This window comes from Argiope bruennichi, chromosome 8 (assembly GCF_947563725.1).
Source record: "Argiope bruennichi chromosome 8, qqArgBrue1.1, whole genome shotgun sequence".
NCBI classification, from domain to species: Eukaryota; Metazoa; Arthropoda; class Arachnida; order Araneae; family Araneidae; genus Argiope; species Argiope bruennichi.
Genome location: NC_079158.1, coordinates 112,403,010 through 112,421,946, shown reverse-complemented (window position 1 = coordinate 112,421,946; position 18,937 = coordinate 112,403,010). Strand labels below are relative to the sequence as shown.

At 28.5% G+C, this 18,937-nt stretch overlaps 1 protein-coding gene across 1 annotated transcript in view; it reads left to right on the top strand.

Annotated features, from left to right (window-relative positions):
* The window catches only part of LOC129981880 (histone acetyltransferase KAT6B-like), a 33,167-nt gene extending 18,967 nt beyond the window's left edge, over positions 1-14,200 (top strand). The window contains exons 5-8 of the mRNA XM_056092919.1: positions 6,419-6,493; positions 8,613-8,667; positions 11,072-11,186; positions 13,356-14,200. Of these exons, the coding sequence (XP_055948894.1) occupies positions 6,419-6,493; positions 8,613-8,667; positions 11,072-11,186; positions 13,356-13,487 (377 nt within the window). The 3' untranslated portion in view covers positions 13,488-14,200. The remainder of the gene's footprint in view (positions 1-6,418; positions 6,494-8,612; positions 8,668-11,071; positions 11,187-13,355) is intronic.
* Positions 14,201-18,937: the final 4,737 nt, after the last annotated feature.

The following is an 18,937-nucleotide window of genomic DNA, read 5'->3' as shown; positions in this document are numbered from 1 at the left end:
AGCCGCTGCTGCTGGCAAGAATTTTTAGTCGACGATATACTTAGTGGTGACGAGGATTTATCTTCTGCCATTGAACTACAAGACCAGTTAATACATTTGTTAAAATCGGCTGGTATGGAGCTTCACACTTGGAACTCAAATAATCCTGTTTTGTTACAAAAAGTTCCAACGTCGGACCGAGAATACAATTTCGATAACCCTAACTCAGCAACTTTAAAAACTTTGGGATTACAATTCAATCCTGAAAAGGATACATTTAGTTTTAGTATTCAAAAAATTGTGTGAGTCTTGCAACAAAAAAATCAATGCTATCGGACATATCCAGATTGTTTGACCCTTTAGGTCTCTTAGGACCTTTTATAAGATGTTCTTGCAGAAGTTGTGGATTTTGAGAATTGATTGGGATGATGAAGTTCCCTTACACTTAAATAGAGTGGGAAAAATTTAGTTCTGAACTGAGTCAATTGAAAAATTTAAATGCAGAACGTCATGTGTTATGTTCTGAAGCTCGGCCTGGAGAGATAAAGGTGTCACTCTTAGGCAGCAAATCTCAAGTGGCTCCTATCAAAGAAATTAGTATCCCACGTTTGGAGCTGTGTGCAGCGAATCTGCTTTCCAAGCTTACAGTTAAGGTTCTGTCATTATTGCAACTAGACATTCATGGAGTACATTTGTACTCAGACTTTACCTTGGTGCTTTCTTGGATCAAAACTCCACCCACATCGTTGAAAACTTTTGTTGCTAATCGAGCTCTAGGATTCAAGAGTGTACTAAGAACTTCCAAGGGCATTATGTAAATACTGCTGAGAATCTTGCGAACTTGATATCTCGAGGAGTTTTTACTTCAAAGATCCAAAAGTTGGACATTAGGTGGAATGGACCGTCTTTTCTTTTATCGAGTAGCTGGCCAAACTTCAATGACGATCCTGGTGTCGCAGATGGTGAATATCTTCTTGAGGTGAAAGGAACTGCAAAGAACTCAGAACTGAATAAGGATCCTATGATTCATCTTTCCATTTGTAATAATCCTAGTTTTTTAGAGTGTCTATTAGAAATAAGTAACAATTATAGTAAAATTGCTCGTGTTTTAAGTTATGTTTTCTGCTTTGTCAAGAACCTAAAAGGAGCAGTGAAGACAACAGGTCCATTGAATGCTGAGGAGTTGAACTATGCAGAGACATTTTTAATTAAAAATTTCCAAATCCAAGTTTGCTAAAGACGTCAGTAGTCTCCAAAAACACCACTGTGTGCTTCCTGGTAGTAATATAAAAACTTTGAAAACTTTGAATCCCTTCTTGGATTCTAAAGAATTGTTAAGAGTCGGAGGACCGTTGGGTAATAGTAATTTTAGTTTTAATAAAAAGCATCAGATAATTTTGCCAAAAGAACATAGATTAACTCTAATTATAATAGAACATTTTCATAATAAATATTTACATGTTGGTGCTTCTTCTTTACTCTATCTTGTTAGAGAAAAATTTTGGCCTTTAAATGGACGTAATAGCTGTAGAAAAATCGTTCATCAATGTATCATTTGTTTCAAAGCCCAACCAATTGCACCTTCTCAAATCATGGGCAATTTGCCCAAGGAAAGAGTGTCACCAGATTTTGCTTTTAATTGTGCTGGGGTGGATTTCTGTGGGCCGTTTTATATTAAGAATAAGGCTCAGCGTAAAGGTGCTTTACAGAAAATTTATATTTGTATTTTTGTATGTTTTTGTTTTAAAGCTGTACATATAGAAATTGTTTCAGATTTGACTTCTGATTCCTTTATAGTGACTTTAAAAAGATTCACGGCTCGCAGAGGTAAATGTGCGTAACTGTTTTCAGATAATGCTAAGAATTTTGTAGTAGCTAATAAAGAAATTAAAAATGGTTAGAAAACCAGATGAAAAGCTGACAGGCTATTTAGCTGAAGAAGGTATTGAGTGGAAATTTATTCCACCAAGATCTCCGCACTTTAGAGGTCTTTGGGAGGCAGTTATAAAATCATTTAAATACCATCTAAAAAGACTTGTTAAGGGAATAAACTTAACTTACGACGAGTTCTTAACGGTAATTGTGCAAATTGAGAAAATTTTGAATTCTCGACCTCTTTGTCCCTTGTCAGCTAGCTAATGAGGATGATTTTGAAGTCCTTACTCCTGCACATTTCTTAGTAAATAGGTCTTTAACCTCTTTAAATGAGCCTGATTTAACAAATTTAAAGGAGAGTCATCTCATGAGATGGCAAAAGGTAACTAGACTTGTACAATGTATGTGGCAATTTTGGCATCGTAATTATTTAAGCCAAAACAGAGATCTAAATGGATGTTTGACAAAAATAATGTAAAATTAGGAGATTTAGTATTATTAATAGAGCACAATTTGCCTTGTTATAAATGGGCTATGGGTAGGATAGTTAAAATTTATTTTGGTGATAAGAAAATTCGTGTTGTTAAGATTAAAACGTAGTCAAGTACTTGTAAAAGAGACATTTCTAAAATTTATGTATTGCCTATGGATCATAATTAATTTGTAATATTTAATTTTGAAATTTGTAAGTTTTGATTTGTCAGTTCTTAAAGATATTGATAATTATGTTTTTTGTCTGTTTTTTACTAGATTTGTGTTAAAGTTGTAATATTGTTTATGTTATTGAACATTGTAATCTCTTGAAACCCTGGGGTTTCAAGGTGGGCAGAATGTTAGAGCTTCACTCCGATAGATGGCGTATCTGTCGAGTAAGAAGTTAATGTTATTATATCTTAACGTTTAGTGTGTAAGAACGATTCTGTGACTTAGACGTGGCACCAATTATGAGAAGTGTCCTAATCTGTAACAGTCTACCTGAAGGGGCACAAAAAATGCGCCCGAAAATAAAATGGTGTTCACCAGAAAGAAATGAGTTTTATTTGACTAGAATTACAGTACTTATAAAAAAGAATTTTTCATGGACAATTGCATCAGTACCAAAAATTCATTATTGATGAATCAGTTTTTTAAATTTAATTTCAAATTTATGGTTTCAAATTATGCTTTAAATGAAATATTTACCAAGAAATTAAAAAAAAATATTATATTAGAAAAAATTGCATTTAAAAATCTTTAATTCATTTGTTTACCGATTTTTATGGTAAACTATCCGCTTGCAGCGACCAGTTTTTTCGCCTGGCTTCGTAGCTGTTAAACTAGTAAAACAGAAAGAGTAACTATTGGATTTTGTGTGTGATTTGCGATTTTCTGACACAATGAAGATGTTCTGACAATATTTGGTTGTAATATTTAACAAATCTAATCTAAATTATAGATTCCTCAATGTGAAATAGAGGTTAAACATTTGTATTTAGAACTCAAAACTAAAAAAGATGTTTGTTACCTACCTTAAAAGGTAGTTGGAGGAAATATATCATATGCATATAATATGTCCAATAAGTAAATCTGAAGTTCATTGATGAAATGAAGGCAAATTTGCAAAATACAAATAATATATGTTGTATATAAATGCAAATAATAGTAAAAAATAATTTAAATTTTGTAATTTAAGTTTCATTGTAATTTCGATCTCAGCATTCGTTGACGGAAGAAAATATGCTATCTTTTTAATTTTCTTTTATATTCTTATGAAAACATGATTTGGTTTTCAGAAAAGGAATCTTTATTGTGATGTAGAAAAAAAAATTGACTAGATATAGATATAAAGATCATGGATCGTGAAAAATTATCGACCATAAGAATTAGAAGTTTCGAAAATATTAAATAGTGTGAAAAATTTCAGATTTAAAAAAAGATTTGATTTTAGGTTCAATATTACAACCATCTAGTTTTCACTCTAATTAATCTTTATTAATTAAAAACATCTCTGTAGAAAGATTGCAGTATACAGATTAATGTGTTATTTTTTTTTTCAAAATATTTCGAATGGTTCGATTCATACTAAATGTATTTCTTGTGATCATCTATGGTTTAAAAATCCAACTCTCAGAGTAATCAAAATTATACTACAAAATAAAAATGTTCTCACTTAAAATCGCTTTTTTTTTTGTAATAATTTAGGTGATATGTTATTTCATTATTTATGCACTGGCGTCATTTTAATTTCATTATTTATGCACTGGTGTCATTTTATATAGGTACATCTTTGGTTATTACCCCAGCCCTCTGAGAAATGATCAGCATGTAGTCATAACTTTGTTTCATTTAGACTTATTTATCAAAAATTTTTGCAAAGTAATTGTTGAAGGAAAAGGCAAAAACATTGTGAGCATTTTCCGATTCATTTATTTTATGGTTCAATCTACAGTCGGAGCTCTTGGTGACATACAAGTACTACATTTATAAATATGATTTCTTAATATTTTATCTAAAATATTTGATTTGGTCATTTTTCTCAGTATGCAAGAAAATGTTTAACAATCGATGACGAAATCAATGACTTAAATTTTATATTGATTTAATAAGTAAATTAGTTAATAGATTTTAAGTAATAGTAAATTAGTTCTAGATTGCTAAAGTAAATTAAAATAAGTATGTAAGTCAATATTTAAGTAATTATATTAATTAAATAAACAATAATATACATATTAACGCTTACTCCCATCATATTGAGGGCAAAGAAAAAAGATAATGTTATTTCCATAATTTTTCTTGCAGAAAAGAAAAAGTCTTTTATTTCATTACATTACATTTCTTTTTCTATCGAGGTTAAAAAATTATTAAATGTCGTTTAAAGAATGTTTATATTACGATGGAATCAGTTATCTAATTTTCAACGTTGGATATTTTGTATCGGTCCAATCCGATAACTTTCAAAAGTTACTTAAGTGTGAACTCCTACCCTTTACATAGTTATATATCTGTAACAAATGCTCAAGTTTTCATTAATGGATCCGGATCTGATCATTCGAATGAATCCGAATCCGCCGTTTAGTTCGTTATTTTCAGATTTCGCTTTCGTTTCAAGTAAATTTTTCGTTGCTTCTAGTCTTCTTGGTTTCAGTTTAATTAAGTCACGTTTATTAAAAGAAACTGCGTTTTTGTGATGTTTCAAATGTGATTTTTGCACCCTAAAATATCTATGCCTGTGTTTTGTTTTTAAACTGATATCTCCATTGCAAGATTTTCTTCAGTTTACATTGGTATTGTATGTTTTTTAAGCATTTTCAAACATATTTACAAATTAAGTCATTAGTATTGTCTATATCTAGATCACATTTTTTTTATTATTGCTTACAGTACAAATTTCACTTGTTTAAGCCATTTAGGTAAACTTTTTAAACCATGTATACTACTTTAATTTTAGTTAGTTTTTAAATAAACAGTTTTGAGAACTTTTTTTTCCCAATTTGTTGGTGATTTCAGGATGGGTTATCTGCTCAGGCATGTTTTCTGATACTTAATACAGTGAATCAATACCCATCCTTTTAATTTTTTCTTTATTTCTTTCGTATAAACCTTTAGATATCATACAAAAAAAAAAAAAAAAAAAAGGCTGGAATCCCAAAAAGTATTGAAACCCTCACTTTTTCAGTACATGATTTGATTATTTACAAATCATGTACTGAAAGAGTTAATCATTCTACTCAGTAATTTGATATAATATTTTTCACTTTCACATAGTGTTTACTCCATTTGTACACAAACAAATATCACATAATTCAGTGATGTCTGTATGATTCGCTATAGTTTGACATTCTTCATAAATCAACAGGTGTCAGATTCTATATTATATCAAATTAGAGAGAATGCATATATATAACATATTTGTTATACATATGCCATATGTATAACATATATGTTAAACAGTGACATTGGTAGCATCAAAAAGAAGTCAGTAGTGCAACTACTTTGTTTACTACTTAAACATTAAACTATGCCATTAAAGAAGAGGGATTGCTAGTTTCTCAATTTGTAATCTAGAAGACTAGATTCCAAGAAATATTTCTTTGCAGTAAATTTTGCATATAAATTTTTATTAAATAAATCTTAATATTTCTTTCATGCAAGTATTTTATTTTTCATTTGTTGTGTAACTTTTCTTCACTTTTGCATGAAAAAATCATACCAAATACATTTATAACCGTTATAATTTGCTTTTATATTTTATGCAATTTAGTTTATGTAAGGTAAATTTTGGTTTACAATAATAGTTATAATTGAAATAATGAATAATACTAATCATACTGTTATTTTGCTATTCAATTCACATCTTAAAAATTAAACATGTTATGCTGTCTAATTATCTTACAAGACCAAAATTCATCATTCTTCCAATGAATATCATTAAGATAAGATGCAATGATACGAGTTTTTTTCCCCCCATTGTATTTTGTATTTTTACATCTTGAACAGATTTTAATGAGCTCTTATAAATATTGATTAATCTGTTTTTCTACAGCAAAAACATGTACATTTATTTTATTCTAAATCTGATTTGCAGGTATTTGGCTTTGTTCTTCCTGTGATACTGCTGTTGATAAAGACAAAATGGGAAAATCAAAAACGAAATTAAGTGGTAATTCTAATTTTTATTAATATTTTTTCCATGTATAATTGATGAAGATATATGAAATTTTAAATATCTATTAACATGCTTGTTGGTTGGATCATATGGATAAGGTTTAATTAAGTTTAGTTATGTTAGTATCATAATTTTAATGCAAGATATGAGATATTTTGGAACGTATATTATAATTTTGAAACATTGTCAAATGACAATGTTGACACCGTAGCTGCAGATTTAATGTGTGCAATATCTGATGGATATTTGGTGGTATTAAACCCAAAGTCAATGCCTATCACCAAAAGTACTTCATAATCAATCATAAGGAAATATCAATCCCTGCACATACATTTCACGGTAAATTAATTAATACCAAATTTGTGCCCATTTTTATATCATTTAAAACAATATACTAAAATTCTAACTTTTAGATAATTTTTTTGAGTCTCTTCCACTGAATTTTTACTTACTTCATAATATATTGCCCGAAACCACAGCAACAAGACTAACCAAGTTAGTGAGTGACAAACTATATAACATCATAATGTTTTATAATTTAATGAGTATTTTTTTAAAAATAAATAAGATGCTGCCAAAAGTTTTTGATATTCAAATTGAAACTTCTGCTTTTGGTGCATCAAAAAATTTAAAATAAATTGAAAAGTGGATGATATAAGAAATTGCCTATTCAAATTCAGCCATACCAAAAATGAGAAACGATTATTTTTATAAAATATTTTGATGTAATTTTTCATGGGAAGTTTTATTTAATAGCATTTTAATTTTAATATTGAGCACAGAAGAAGTTTGATAATTGGAACAAGGGTACAGCTATTTATAGCTTTATTGGGTGATATTCCTATGAAATATTTTTTAATGATGCTATAAAAAAAATTATATTTTTTTAAACCCTTGCATTAGTCTTAGTATAATATATATTTATGAAATTAGTATCAAAATTCTAAATATGAAAAAAAGTATTCTAATTATTATAGATGTTGTTGTGACAATTCTTGAGCTGTATACATCTTATTTTTCTGTTATTCAGAAATTGCCAAATTTTATGAAATACTCTCATTGACAAATCTTAGAATGAATGTTAGCATTAGCAGAAAAGTATCAGAATTCAAATTAGTGATTTTAACCATTTCCTTCAGCTTATGGTTGAAAGAAAGTGGACTTGTGCTGCGGTAATGAATGTATGGAAGTTCAGTTGATCTCAGCATTTTTCTCAGCAGTGGATGGGCCGTGATTTTTTTTTATTACTCTTAATCAAATTCTGAAAGTTGCATTGGATTGTTGATGTTAAATTTGAATCCCATGAGAAAACTTAAGTAAATTTTAAAAAATTAGGAATGGTAGGGTAGTTTTGCAAAAGCTACAGATGAGCAGATAATGTTTGAATTTTATTTTGTTTTGTTTAATTGGTGATACTTACAGAACGGAATAGGCAATTTTTTTCCCCTCTAAATAAAACATAATGGATAATTTAGGAGCATTAACAAAAGATATGCCGAGAAAAATTTTGTTTTCATCATATGAATCTATTAATTATTTTTAAAGGCTTAGTTATAAATATGTACCATTTCTAATTTCAATTTTGAAATTTTGTCAGATTAGCTTCCATTAATTTTTTTCATACATCCCATAGATATTCTCTTAAATACCTTCAGATACATTTATTAAGAAATGTACTTTTTTGCAAAATTCAAAAACAGAAATTTTTTGGAATATTTTTGTCACTATGATAAAAAATTGCACTTCTCTCTCTCTCTGAAATGCTTAATCAACTTACACAATATAACAAAAAATTTCATAAAACCTGAAAGCAAACTCCTATGGGCATGAAAGTTTTTAAAAGCAGTTTGATGAAAAGTAATATTCCCTTTCTAAAGTGAGCTGAACAAAATTTACTTCTCCAATTATTACATTATTTATATGACTGTCTACAGTTTAGTTATATTTTCTGATATTGCAATGTTTTTTTAGAACTGAAAATGTGTGTCTTGAATTTTTCTGAATAATGCTGATTAGATTGTGATAATTTGTGGAAATAAAGCAGTTTTTTTCTGTTTTAATAAAAATGTTTTTTTTTAATTTTATTAAATTGAAAAAATATTTTATATTTCAGCAACAGATAACAAATCTGAAAATGGGGCTTATTTACCAAATCCATTTCAGAAAACGTGAGTATTAAGGTTTATTATTATTATTATTATTATTATTATTGAGAACAAAATTTCAAGCTGATTATTTAATTTACACTGACTTTTAAAGAGTTACAAATTTTTAAAAAAATATTACTGCCTTAAAAATTTATTGATTAAAAAAAATAAATTCAAAAGGAAGGATAAGAAAACCCTGATTCAGTAAATGCAATCTCAATTATTTCTTGAGGTGTTTTTTTTTTTAAATATTAGTTTAATTTTTATTGCAAATATGTGCAAACTAATATATTTTAATATAAATAAATTATTGTGACTGCATAGGTATGTTCATATCTCCTTCTAAACAGCAATACCGAATTAATTCTCATTTTGCACACTTATTACATAAGGCACAAGATAAAATACAGCATATTTTCATGCTGAAATTAATTAAATATTGTGTTAATTGGAAATGAAAAAAAATATATGTTTTTTACACTTTGAATTTCTAATCTGCCATTTTTTAAAATTTCTCTTTTATTTAAATACATCTGACAATGTTTTTATTGTATTATAATAGTGGTTTAATCATGTTTAAAATTAAATTTTTTAGGTTAATCACTTAAATGAAGACAACAATTCTTGTACTTCACCATACATTAACAAAATTTGCTGTGCTAATAACAAATATTAATAACTTACGGAAAATTTATCTATTATAAGTTTCTTTAAAAATATCTGATTCTATTAAAACTTTAATTAAAAGCAGCTGATAAATATTTCAGATGATAAAATGGATTTTGTATGTTATAAAATTTTGTATGAAGTTTTTACATTAAATATTATACATGAAAAGAATTTAATCCTGAGCAACTAGCTTATCATAAAGTTTAATAATAAAAAAAATTAAATTTAAACTATTTTTTACTATTATTACAATGAATAAGACAAAATTTCTAAAATTTGATAATCTGATTGAAAGTAGGATGTAGTAATTGCACCATTATTTAAAAAATTAAGTATTTTAAGTTCCACTGTAGTCAGAGGGAACATGTACTACATAACTGTGTGTGGTCTATCAGTGATAGTATGTGCAAGTAGTCTCAGTATTATTTGTTTCTTGATGAAAAAATTTTCAGAAAAATGAATCGGTGATTTTAGATATCACAGTAAATATTTGCTTTAAAATTTACTGCACTAGGTTTCTCATTTGAAAAAAATTGGTAAAAAAAATATGATTTACTTTTAATTAACATGAAGACAATTCTAATGCAAATCAAATAACATTTAATTTACTTGTCTCTAAAAGCAGTGTAAGATGTTTAGAGATTTCAGTCATGAAATTTCAAAAATTCATAACGATATTTATATCTTTTATGTTATTTTGAGAGCTCAAATTAAATGCATTTTTGTCATTCAACATTCAGAAAAATATTATTTGCGTTTGTTACTTTTAAGAAAATTGAGAGCTGTAAGTTATGAGGATTTAAAAACTGTTGATGGAATTGTATGCAATACTTTTCAGCAAGCATGTCTTATGCAAAAAAAAAAAAAAAAAAAAAAAAAACGCTTTTTTCACAATTTTTTAAATTTGGGAACTATATCATAGAAACAGAATTTAAAAAAATCACTATCAACAATCTAAGGCAGAAAACAGAAAAGGACATGTTAGGGAATAGAATATGTCCCGAAATATGTTGACAATTAGAAATTAAAACCTGGAATCATGATATATTTCTGACTTTTTATTGGAATAAATTGAATCTGAATATATCTATGGCTAGATTAAAGTGGTTTAGTAGACGGCGAGTGAACGAAGCAATGCAAGAGGAACTGCATTAGCAGTTCCTGGGGGTTGGTGAGCCCCTTAATATTTTTTTTATTTTATCAAAGTTTTTTTTACATATAAACACACAAAAAAAATTAGTTCAATGTTTTTGTTAGTAAAAAATATAAATGAATTTCATTTTAATAATTGCTTGATTTTTTGAAATAATATTACCAATTAAGAGGAAGGTTATTTGTCATGTGCTTTTGGTGGGAAGAAAAGTGTTGCTTATTCTGAAATTTTGTAATCATTTATTACTCTTCAAAATTAAATTTTAATTTAGTAAATATTTGCATTGATAAAATTAATAATTAAACAAATTTGTTTAATCTTAATATGTTTGTGAAATTTTTAAAAATTTTTTTGGAATATATATTTCATGAGCTGAATGGCAATTTATTTAAATGGGTCCATTGGTAAAATATAATTGAATGAGGGTCTTTCTATTTCAGTTTTTTAGATAAATGTTTGAAATTCCTATTTCTGATAAGAAGTTACCATTCTTTGTGTTATATACATTTTTTTATTAATATATTTTATAGTAACTGTTTATACCTCTATAATTTTATGTGAATTTTATCCAACCATTTATTTAACTGTCTGTAATTTGCATAGGTTGGAAGAGTACCCTACTACAGTACCTGTTGCTAGAAAATGGAGCATTGAAAATGTTGAAGAATTTTTCAAATTCATTGGATTTGAAGATGAGGCTCCAGCCTTCCGTGAGCAGGTAAAATGTTCTAAACCAGTGATTCCCAATTTGTTGTTACTTCTGTTCATTAATATTTTCTGAGTTCTTCTGTTTTTATATCTTCCCAATCATCCTTTTATTAAATTTTTTTTATTAATAACATTATTTTTAAGTTAGGCTTGGCAGGGTAGCAACAAAACCAGGAAATCTTGGATTTCTGGAAAAAGTGAAGGAATTTTATCAATCTGGAAAAATTAGGGAAAGTTGAGAGGGATTTTGCACCAAGCGTGAGTGCGTGTCACCGAGTTTGCATTATTATTTCTTTATATCCTAAGCCTAATGTCACCAAAATGATCATAGTAACAATAAACAAGGTTAGCTTTCTTTCAAGTTCATGGGTATGTTTGGTATTTCATTATTATAAAATCTGCAATAAGCTGATGAATATTGCTAACAGCAACCCTAATGAAGCTTTTGAAAAGATCATTTTCACTTTTCAAAAAACAGAGTATGCTCTGAGCTCAAAACCTTGCAGTGATGCCATATCTTTATTAAAGATGATAATGATACTTTTTCATGACTTTTCATTGTCCAGAGAAGATTTAATTGTTTATGATAGAATATGAAAGAATAAACGCTCATTGCATAAAGAATTTGTTTATGGCAGCATTCAGACATCTAGTGGAATAAGTAATTTTTTAAGTACTAAAATAAATAATTTTTAAACAATTGATTTTATGTGCGTGGAATTCATAAGACAAATATGAAGAGTGGAAAGAAGAAGGGTGGGGGGGGGGGTTAGAAATTATATGAAAATTTGGAATGAGAAAAAGAAGTCAGAGTATCAGCTCAAAGAATTGAATGCAATAAAAAATATTATCATTATTATTTATAATTATCGAGGCAGCTTAAAAAGAGTTCTAGAATTGAAGAAGAAATTTCAAACCTCAAAATTTCATATAAAGAAAGTTTGAAACAAAATATTTTTTATTAGAACTCTAATAATTGATATTTCAATTTTGAAATTATTGTTTGTAATTTTTTCTATTTTAACTGTAATAGATAAACATTTGTTATCTGTGTTATTATCTTTAAACTAGTATATTTGTTATAAGAATTAAATTAACATACTTTTATTTATTTATAACAGCATTCGTTTTTGATTAGAGAAAGTAGTTAGACGAGATGCTGAATCAAGTCACAATATTTATTTATGTTCTAAGTCATTTGCATTGTTTTGAGTGGCACAGTTTAAGAGAACATTGGCATTCTAAGAAAAATATTCTACTGTCAGATTTGTGGATCATTTCATAATGGCAAAAATACCCCCACCAGTTGGTACCCAAAAAATGTAGATGAGATGTTGGTAGTTGGTTCATATTTTCCTGGAGGTTAAACTTAAATGTGTAGAAATGCATCATCTCCAATCAATGATGAGATATGCTTTTGATAGGAGGACTTGTACCATGACCAGTTAGGATTTATGTTTCCTGCATCAGTGCTGTCATAATGACTGTCTTTCAATTATCCCAGATGTTATGGCAAGGCAGGAGTAGCTTGCTTTGAGGCTGTGGTAGAAATATTCCTTATCAATGAGAATTGATCATATCTGAGTTTCCAGCCTGTCAGAGCATGTTATGTTTTTCATACCCATTCTGAATGCCAAATTTAAGCACTGGGTATTTTTATTTTCACATCATTTCAGATCATATTACAGAAATTGTGGGCTTGTATACACAAAATGATTTCCTATTACATTTTGCCTTAGTGAACAAAATGTAGAGGCCAGCGCATATTTGCATTACATTACTATTTTGAAGAATATAGTATTTAAACTCTATCCTCAAACCACTGACTTTTTACAGATTTAGGTAATTTACATTATTTTTTTCTCTCTCTCTACTTATCATTAGATGTAATCTAATGGCTTTTTGCTGAAACATATTCTGCCCTCTTCTCCTGCAAATTGAGAATTTTAATATTCAGTTTTAAAACACTTGATTTTCCTGATATTTCTACACTATACATTTAAGTAAAGTTTGCAGAAATTTTTGTTTTAAATAGATAGATATTTATTTCATATTAATGTTAACAATTTGTTTGCATGGTTTATTATTCAGTAGTCACTAGCTATTATGCAAAAACCTTCTTAGACAAAAAAAAAAAAAAAAAAAACTGCATATATTTACCGCCTTTTATTTATTTCAGGAAATTGATGGTCTTTCACTCTTACTCATGAAACGAAATGACGTTTTGACTGGTTTAGGAATCAAACTAGGCCCTGCATTGAAGATATATAAGCACATTGTCACACTGCAGTCCCGAATTGGCGACAATTAACTGAGATGTTGAATTTTAACAAGTGTAAAGTGTTATGCACCATAAGTGTATTTGTGTATATGTTTGCTACAGATTAATAAAAAAAAGGACAGGAAATACTTTTAAGGAAATGTTACTGTTGATCCTCTATCATTCAGACTGTGTGCCAAAATGCTTTACTCGTGGCTTAGATAATGCTCTAAAGCACAATCACTGTATTTTTAATGAGACTAAAAATGTGTAAGGATTGTATTAGATGCTGTGTAATGCATATGTATTGTTAAGTTACTGTATTGTGCCTCAATTAATTCAGGATTTGACATTCTCTTTTAAAACCATTATAAAATGTTTTCTTTGAATTAAAATATAATAAAAATGCATTATTTTGTTTATTAAGTGGCAAATATCAGCCAACAAAGGATATGAAAGTGGTGTTGAATTTCTTTTGATAGTTTTCTGTGAAAAATGAAAATGTTTTATTTTAACTGAGTGTATTGATTATATTACTAAATAATCTTGTATCACATTATTCATTAATGGGGTTATTTACTTTTTTGTTATAGTAGTATAAATAATTTATATAATAAGTACCTTGGCATAAGCTTATAGCAATGTGTGCATGGTAGCCTTTGAGGTATGAAATCATAACTGCCTTCATATTTCCACAACTTCATATCATACGAGTCTGCTTTGAAATCATTGTACAACTGCAAAATAAACTATAGTCATATTAATTTTTCTTGTGGTTTTGTCTTTTTTTTTTATTTTAACTCTAATTGTCTTTGGTAACCAGCTGGTGCATAGGAATGGGTAGTTGCTTAAATTTTCAAATACCTAATGGAGCAACAGATTTTGATAGACATGTAACACATGCTATTCATCCTCCTTATTTTATATCTTATTATGAAAGATTGGGCTTATTTTCCCATGTTTACAGACTACTGCAAGGTTGGTTTTTAATAGAAGCTTTGAAATTTTGTTATACCTACATGGTTTAACTTCATGATCAAGTAATTTTAAACTATCCATTTTTAAGCAATGAGCTCTTTCCTATAATATATTTGGATGCATAAAGATATATGCAGAACTTTAGGGGAATAAGTAGATGATAACAGTATAATAAGTAGAATGATGTGAAATTTCTAAAATGATTCAAGCCTATAAGTCTATCAAAAATGCTTTGTTCAGAAGGTTATTTATGTTCAAATGTCAAAAATTGTTCAATTAAATTTCTAACAACCATTAAACTCGTTAACCAGCAGTTGATCACCAAGGGCAACTAATTGGAAATGTAGTAAGATTAAATTTTTCTTCTTAATTCCTTTCATTTCTAAAAAAGTTTGTTTTAGCTATTACCCGCTTAACTGTTTTGCCCGTATGCCATACGTGCATCGATTTATTGAATTTTGATAGTTGTAAGCAAGAAATAAACCATTCATAACAATTATAATTCAATATTAAAATTTCTTCCAACATATAGATAAGTCAAGTATTCATTGGATTTCCATCTGAATCAAAATAAGAAAATATTCCCAAAATAGAAGGTGTCATCATATTAGATAGTAAAGAAAATAAAACAGTTAAGTGGTTAAAATAAAATTTTAAATATTAATTAACAGTTTCTTAAAAGATATCCAAAGAGACAGGCTGATGCTCCAGAGGTTTTTGTTCCAGTCGACTATTCTTTATGTTCAGACTTTTCCTGTAAAGAATCTTATGTTCTTCTAATGCTGGCCCCCTGTCTGGACTTGGTCGTAAACTGTTGATCAGTCTCTGAAATACAATTAATACACAAAATAAACATCGTTGAAGAACAATAAAAAGTTGGTATAGGTGTCGAAAGCCGAATAAAACAGAGAAGAGTTGTCTCTCCAAAACTTTCTCTAATGAGGGTGTTTTACGCCCTCCCTGTATAAAATTGGGGATCTTAGTAAGGCTATAAATACCTTACATGGCATTGATGAACAGTAGTGACGAATTATTGATTTTTTTGCCCGAATTTAGCATTTTACCTATCCAATGATCTTTCACGATTTTTTTTTTTGGGGGGGGGTGATTAACTCCTGCATCAGTTAATAATATTCAAAGATCGAATTTGTGTTTTAAACTTGTTTTTAAGTCACAAATCACATAACAAATATCAAACATTTAAATCATTGTACTTTGGAATTATCGTGTTTCTGTGCTTGTTGAAAGTACAGACTGAAAAATTGTCTACTCCTTGACGGAGTTTGTTCCAAATTTGATAGATATCTACTGATGCTAAATCTGGGAACCAATTTTCATTTATCTAGCTCTCTTCGTTTTGTAGTAATCGTGTTAAATTATACTCTGACAGATTTCCACTGAATGGATTTCTCTCAAAACACAATAGAAATTTACGAATTTGATATAAAGATCATATGCCAAACTTCACGTGTCTAGTTTAAAACCTCTCTGAGATGTCGCTTGCCCAGGCATACTGCCAAAAATGTGTTTCTCGAGCTCAAGGTGTTCTGAGCCGTGGAGATTCGTCTCTATACTTCGTATGGGAAAAAGTAAAAATTATAAATGGATATTCATTCAAATACCAATTATGCAAAACTCCAGTGAAAAAAAAAAAAAAAAAAAAAAACGATATAATATGCATCGTCAGCTATTTAAGGAACTATTCAAAGAATCTTCATTTCCCACCCTAATTCTCCAAACTAATAAAGGATATCCCAAAAATAATGCAAGATTTGAATTTGCTACTCTTTGTGCAGTAATGTATTGGCACCCTATTAAAAAAAAACAGCTGATGATTTAGGGTTATTAAAACTGGAGCGTTACTCTACAGAACAGCATGTTTTCATTGTTGAACAATATTTCAAAAATAATGGAAGTCTGGGGGCCACAGTTCAAAAATTTGAGAATTGGCCCTCTAGATCGTGTGATTTAACACCATTGGATTCCTTTTTATGGGATTATTGAAGTCAAATGTCTATGCCAACACGCATGCGGGCATTGAAGAAGGAAATTCAACACTGCATCAACGAAATGACGATGAAAAATGATCATGGAAAATTTCGACACATGCGTATGTGTCAGCAAAGCCGTGCAGATCATTTTTCCTATGTGTAACCATTCAATAAAAATATAACAATTTAAAGGAAAAAATGTGTTTTTATTTCATTCAAATCTTGCTTTAACACGTTGTTCTATCGTGTAAAGCTCTATTTTTACTAATCCTAAACTATCAGTTATTAAACGTTTTTTTTTTTTTTAAACATAGTTGCCAACGCTTTACTGCACAAATGGTGGCAAATTCAAATCTTGCGTTAATTTTGGGATATTCCTTTATTATATTTTAAAACCTTTAATGTATTAACCTTTTAATGTATATCAACTGTTTTAGAAAACTTAAACATTTTAAAAATGCTTGCATTTTTTTTTTTTTTTCTTTTTTCTTTTTATAATTGCAAGTATTTTGCTCGTCTTAAAATTCTATATATATGATTTCTTTCACTTCTGTAATTATGTTATATAGTTTCATTTGCCAGTTGAATTTGTCTTCACTGTGCCTTCATTGAATAAGAAAATCACTTAAGTAAATCCTTTATTTTCTAAGCGCAATTGCTTACTAAATAATCTCATTGCCATTGCGTTACTCTCTTCATCTGTTATGTGCGGAGTAGGGATTGCAATACCGGGATACCGAATACCGGTATTTTGAGCCATTTGTACAATTTTGTAATGCCGGTATTCACAAGTTTAAATACCGGTTTTTCGGTATTTACTAGAAATTTTTAAAATTGTCTCCACTATATGTTCAGGGATCGCGAACATAGCAAAATAGTATACGTTTTTGTTTTTATGTCTCCCTAACGGGCGAAATTAATTAGCTAATTAATAGCTTAAATCTAAATTAGCGAAACATGGATTATCCCTGAAAGAAAATATTTCCATAATGACTGATGGAGCAAAAATTATGGAAAAAGTTGGAAAGTTGATTGGTGCAAATCAGCAGTTGTGCTATGCACATGGAATTCAATTAGGAGTAATAGATGTATAATACCAAAAAAATAAAGAACAGAAGAATCCAAATACTGTAGATATAGAAACTTCGGATTCCAACTTTGAAAAGAGTAAGAGTGAGAGTGATATTGGCAATGACAATGTAATTGTTGAAGAAGATATTGCTAATGAGTGTGAAATATTAACCCATCAAGAATTGCTTTCTATAATTTATAAAGTTCGAAAAATTGTTAAGATATTTAAACGTTTCCCTATAAAAACTAATATATTACTAAAATATATACTAACTGAAAATAAAGCAGAATATATGTTAATATTAGATTCTAAAACACATTGGAACAGTTTACTCCTAATGATGGAACGATTTTTGAACTGAGAAATCCAATCCAAAAAGCAATAATCGACTTAAACCTGTAAATTAATTTTTCAGATAGTATAACTAAATGAATGAATGAAAATTTCAGATGCATTATGTTTTTTAAAATCACTTTACAAAAATTTGTAATAGTACCATAGATTGAATAGTGATATTTAAACTTTTTGGTGATTTAAATAAATAAGATGTTTCTTTACTTTTTTGTGATTATATACTGTTATAATTTATAAGTTACAAATTATTTTTTGTGATATTTACACTCTCTAACAAAACTGGCAAATAAAACAAAGAAACACTTGTGTTTTCTTTCTTTTTCTAAAATTTCTAATACCGGTATTAAAACCGGTATCCCGGTATTAAGATTTAAAAAATACCGAATACCGGTATTGAAATTTTGGTCCGGTATTGCAATCTCTAGTGCGGAGGTTAAGAACCTTGTTAATATGATAATTGATATTATTTAATCTACATTTTCAGTCTTTAATTCATAATTATTATATTTATTTGTTGACTAATTTTATTTTTTGTTTGTTTGTTAAGACTAGTCGCCTAAGGAGATTAGTCGATTCGCCGGGTGTTAAGGAGATTACCGGATTCGCTGGTTCATGTTCATGATTCTGTCAAACTGTCTGATATTAAAACAGTGTTATTTTTAATGTCTTAGTTAAATTTTATTTATCGTGTACATGAACCTTTCTAATGCAGACAGTCCGGTATTTTCAAAGCGCTATTTAAAAAAGTAAATATTCGAATCAAGTTTCTTATATATAGATTTCTTTCTTACTAACATTTTAACTTCATTTGTCTTGTAAATTATCCTGATATTAAACAGAATCCTTCTTTAGCATTCAATAATGAAAGAAAATCGCACGTCTAGGTATTCAATGAAACAATGATTTTAATTTCAGGGCCATAACGTAATATGTTGTTGGAAATCAGAAAAGATTACGAAAAAATAATAAGAGAAAGCTAAATTTTGCAAAAATTCACACGACTATCACATTGGTATTATCAAAAAGACAATTTTTAAAATTCCGAAACGGTGTAAAATTAATTTTTGTGCAATAATATTTTTGAAATTAATTTTTGTGCAATAATA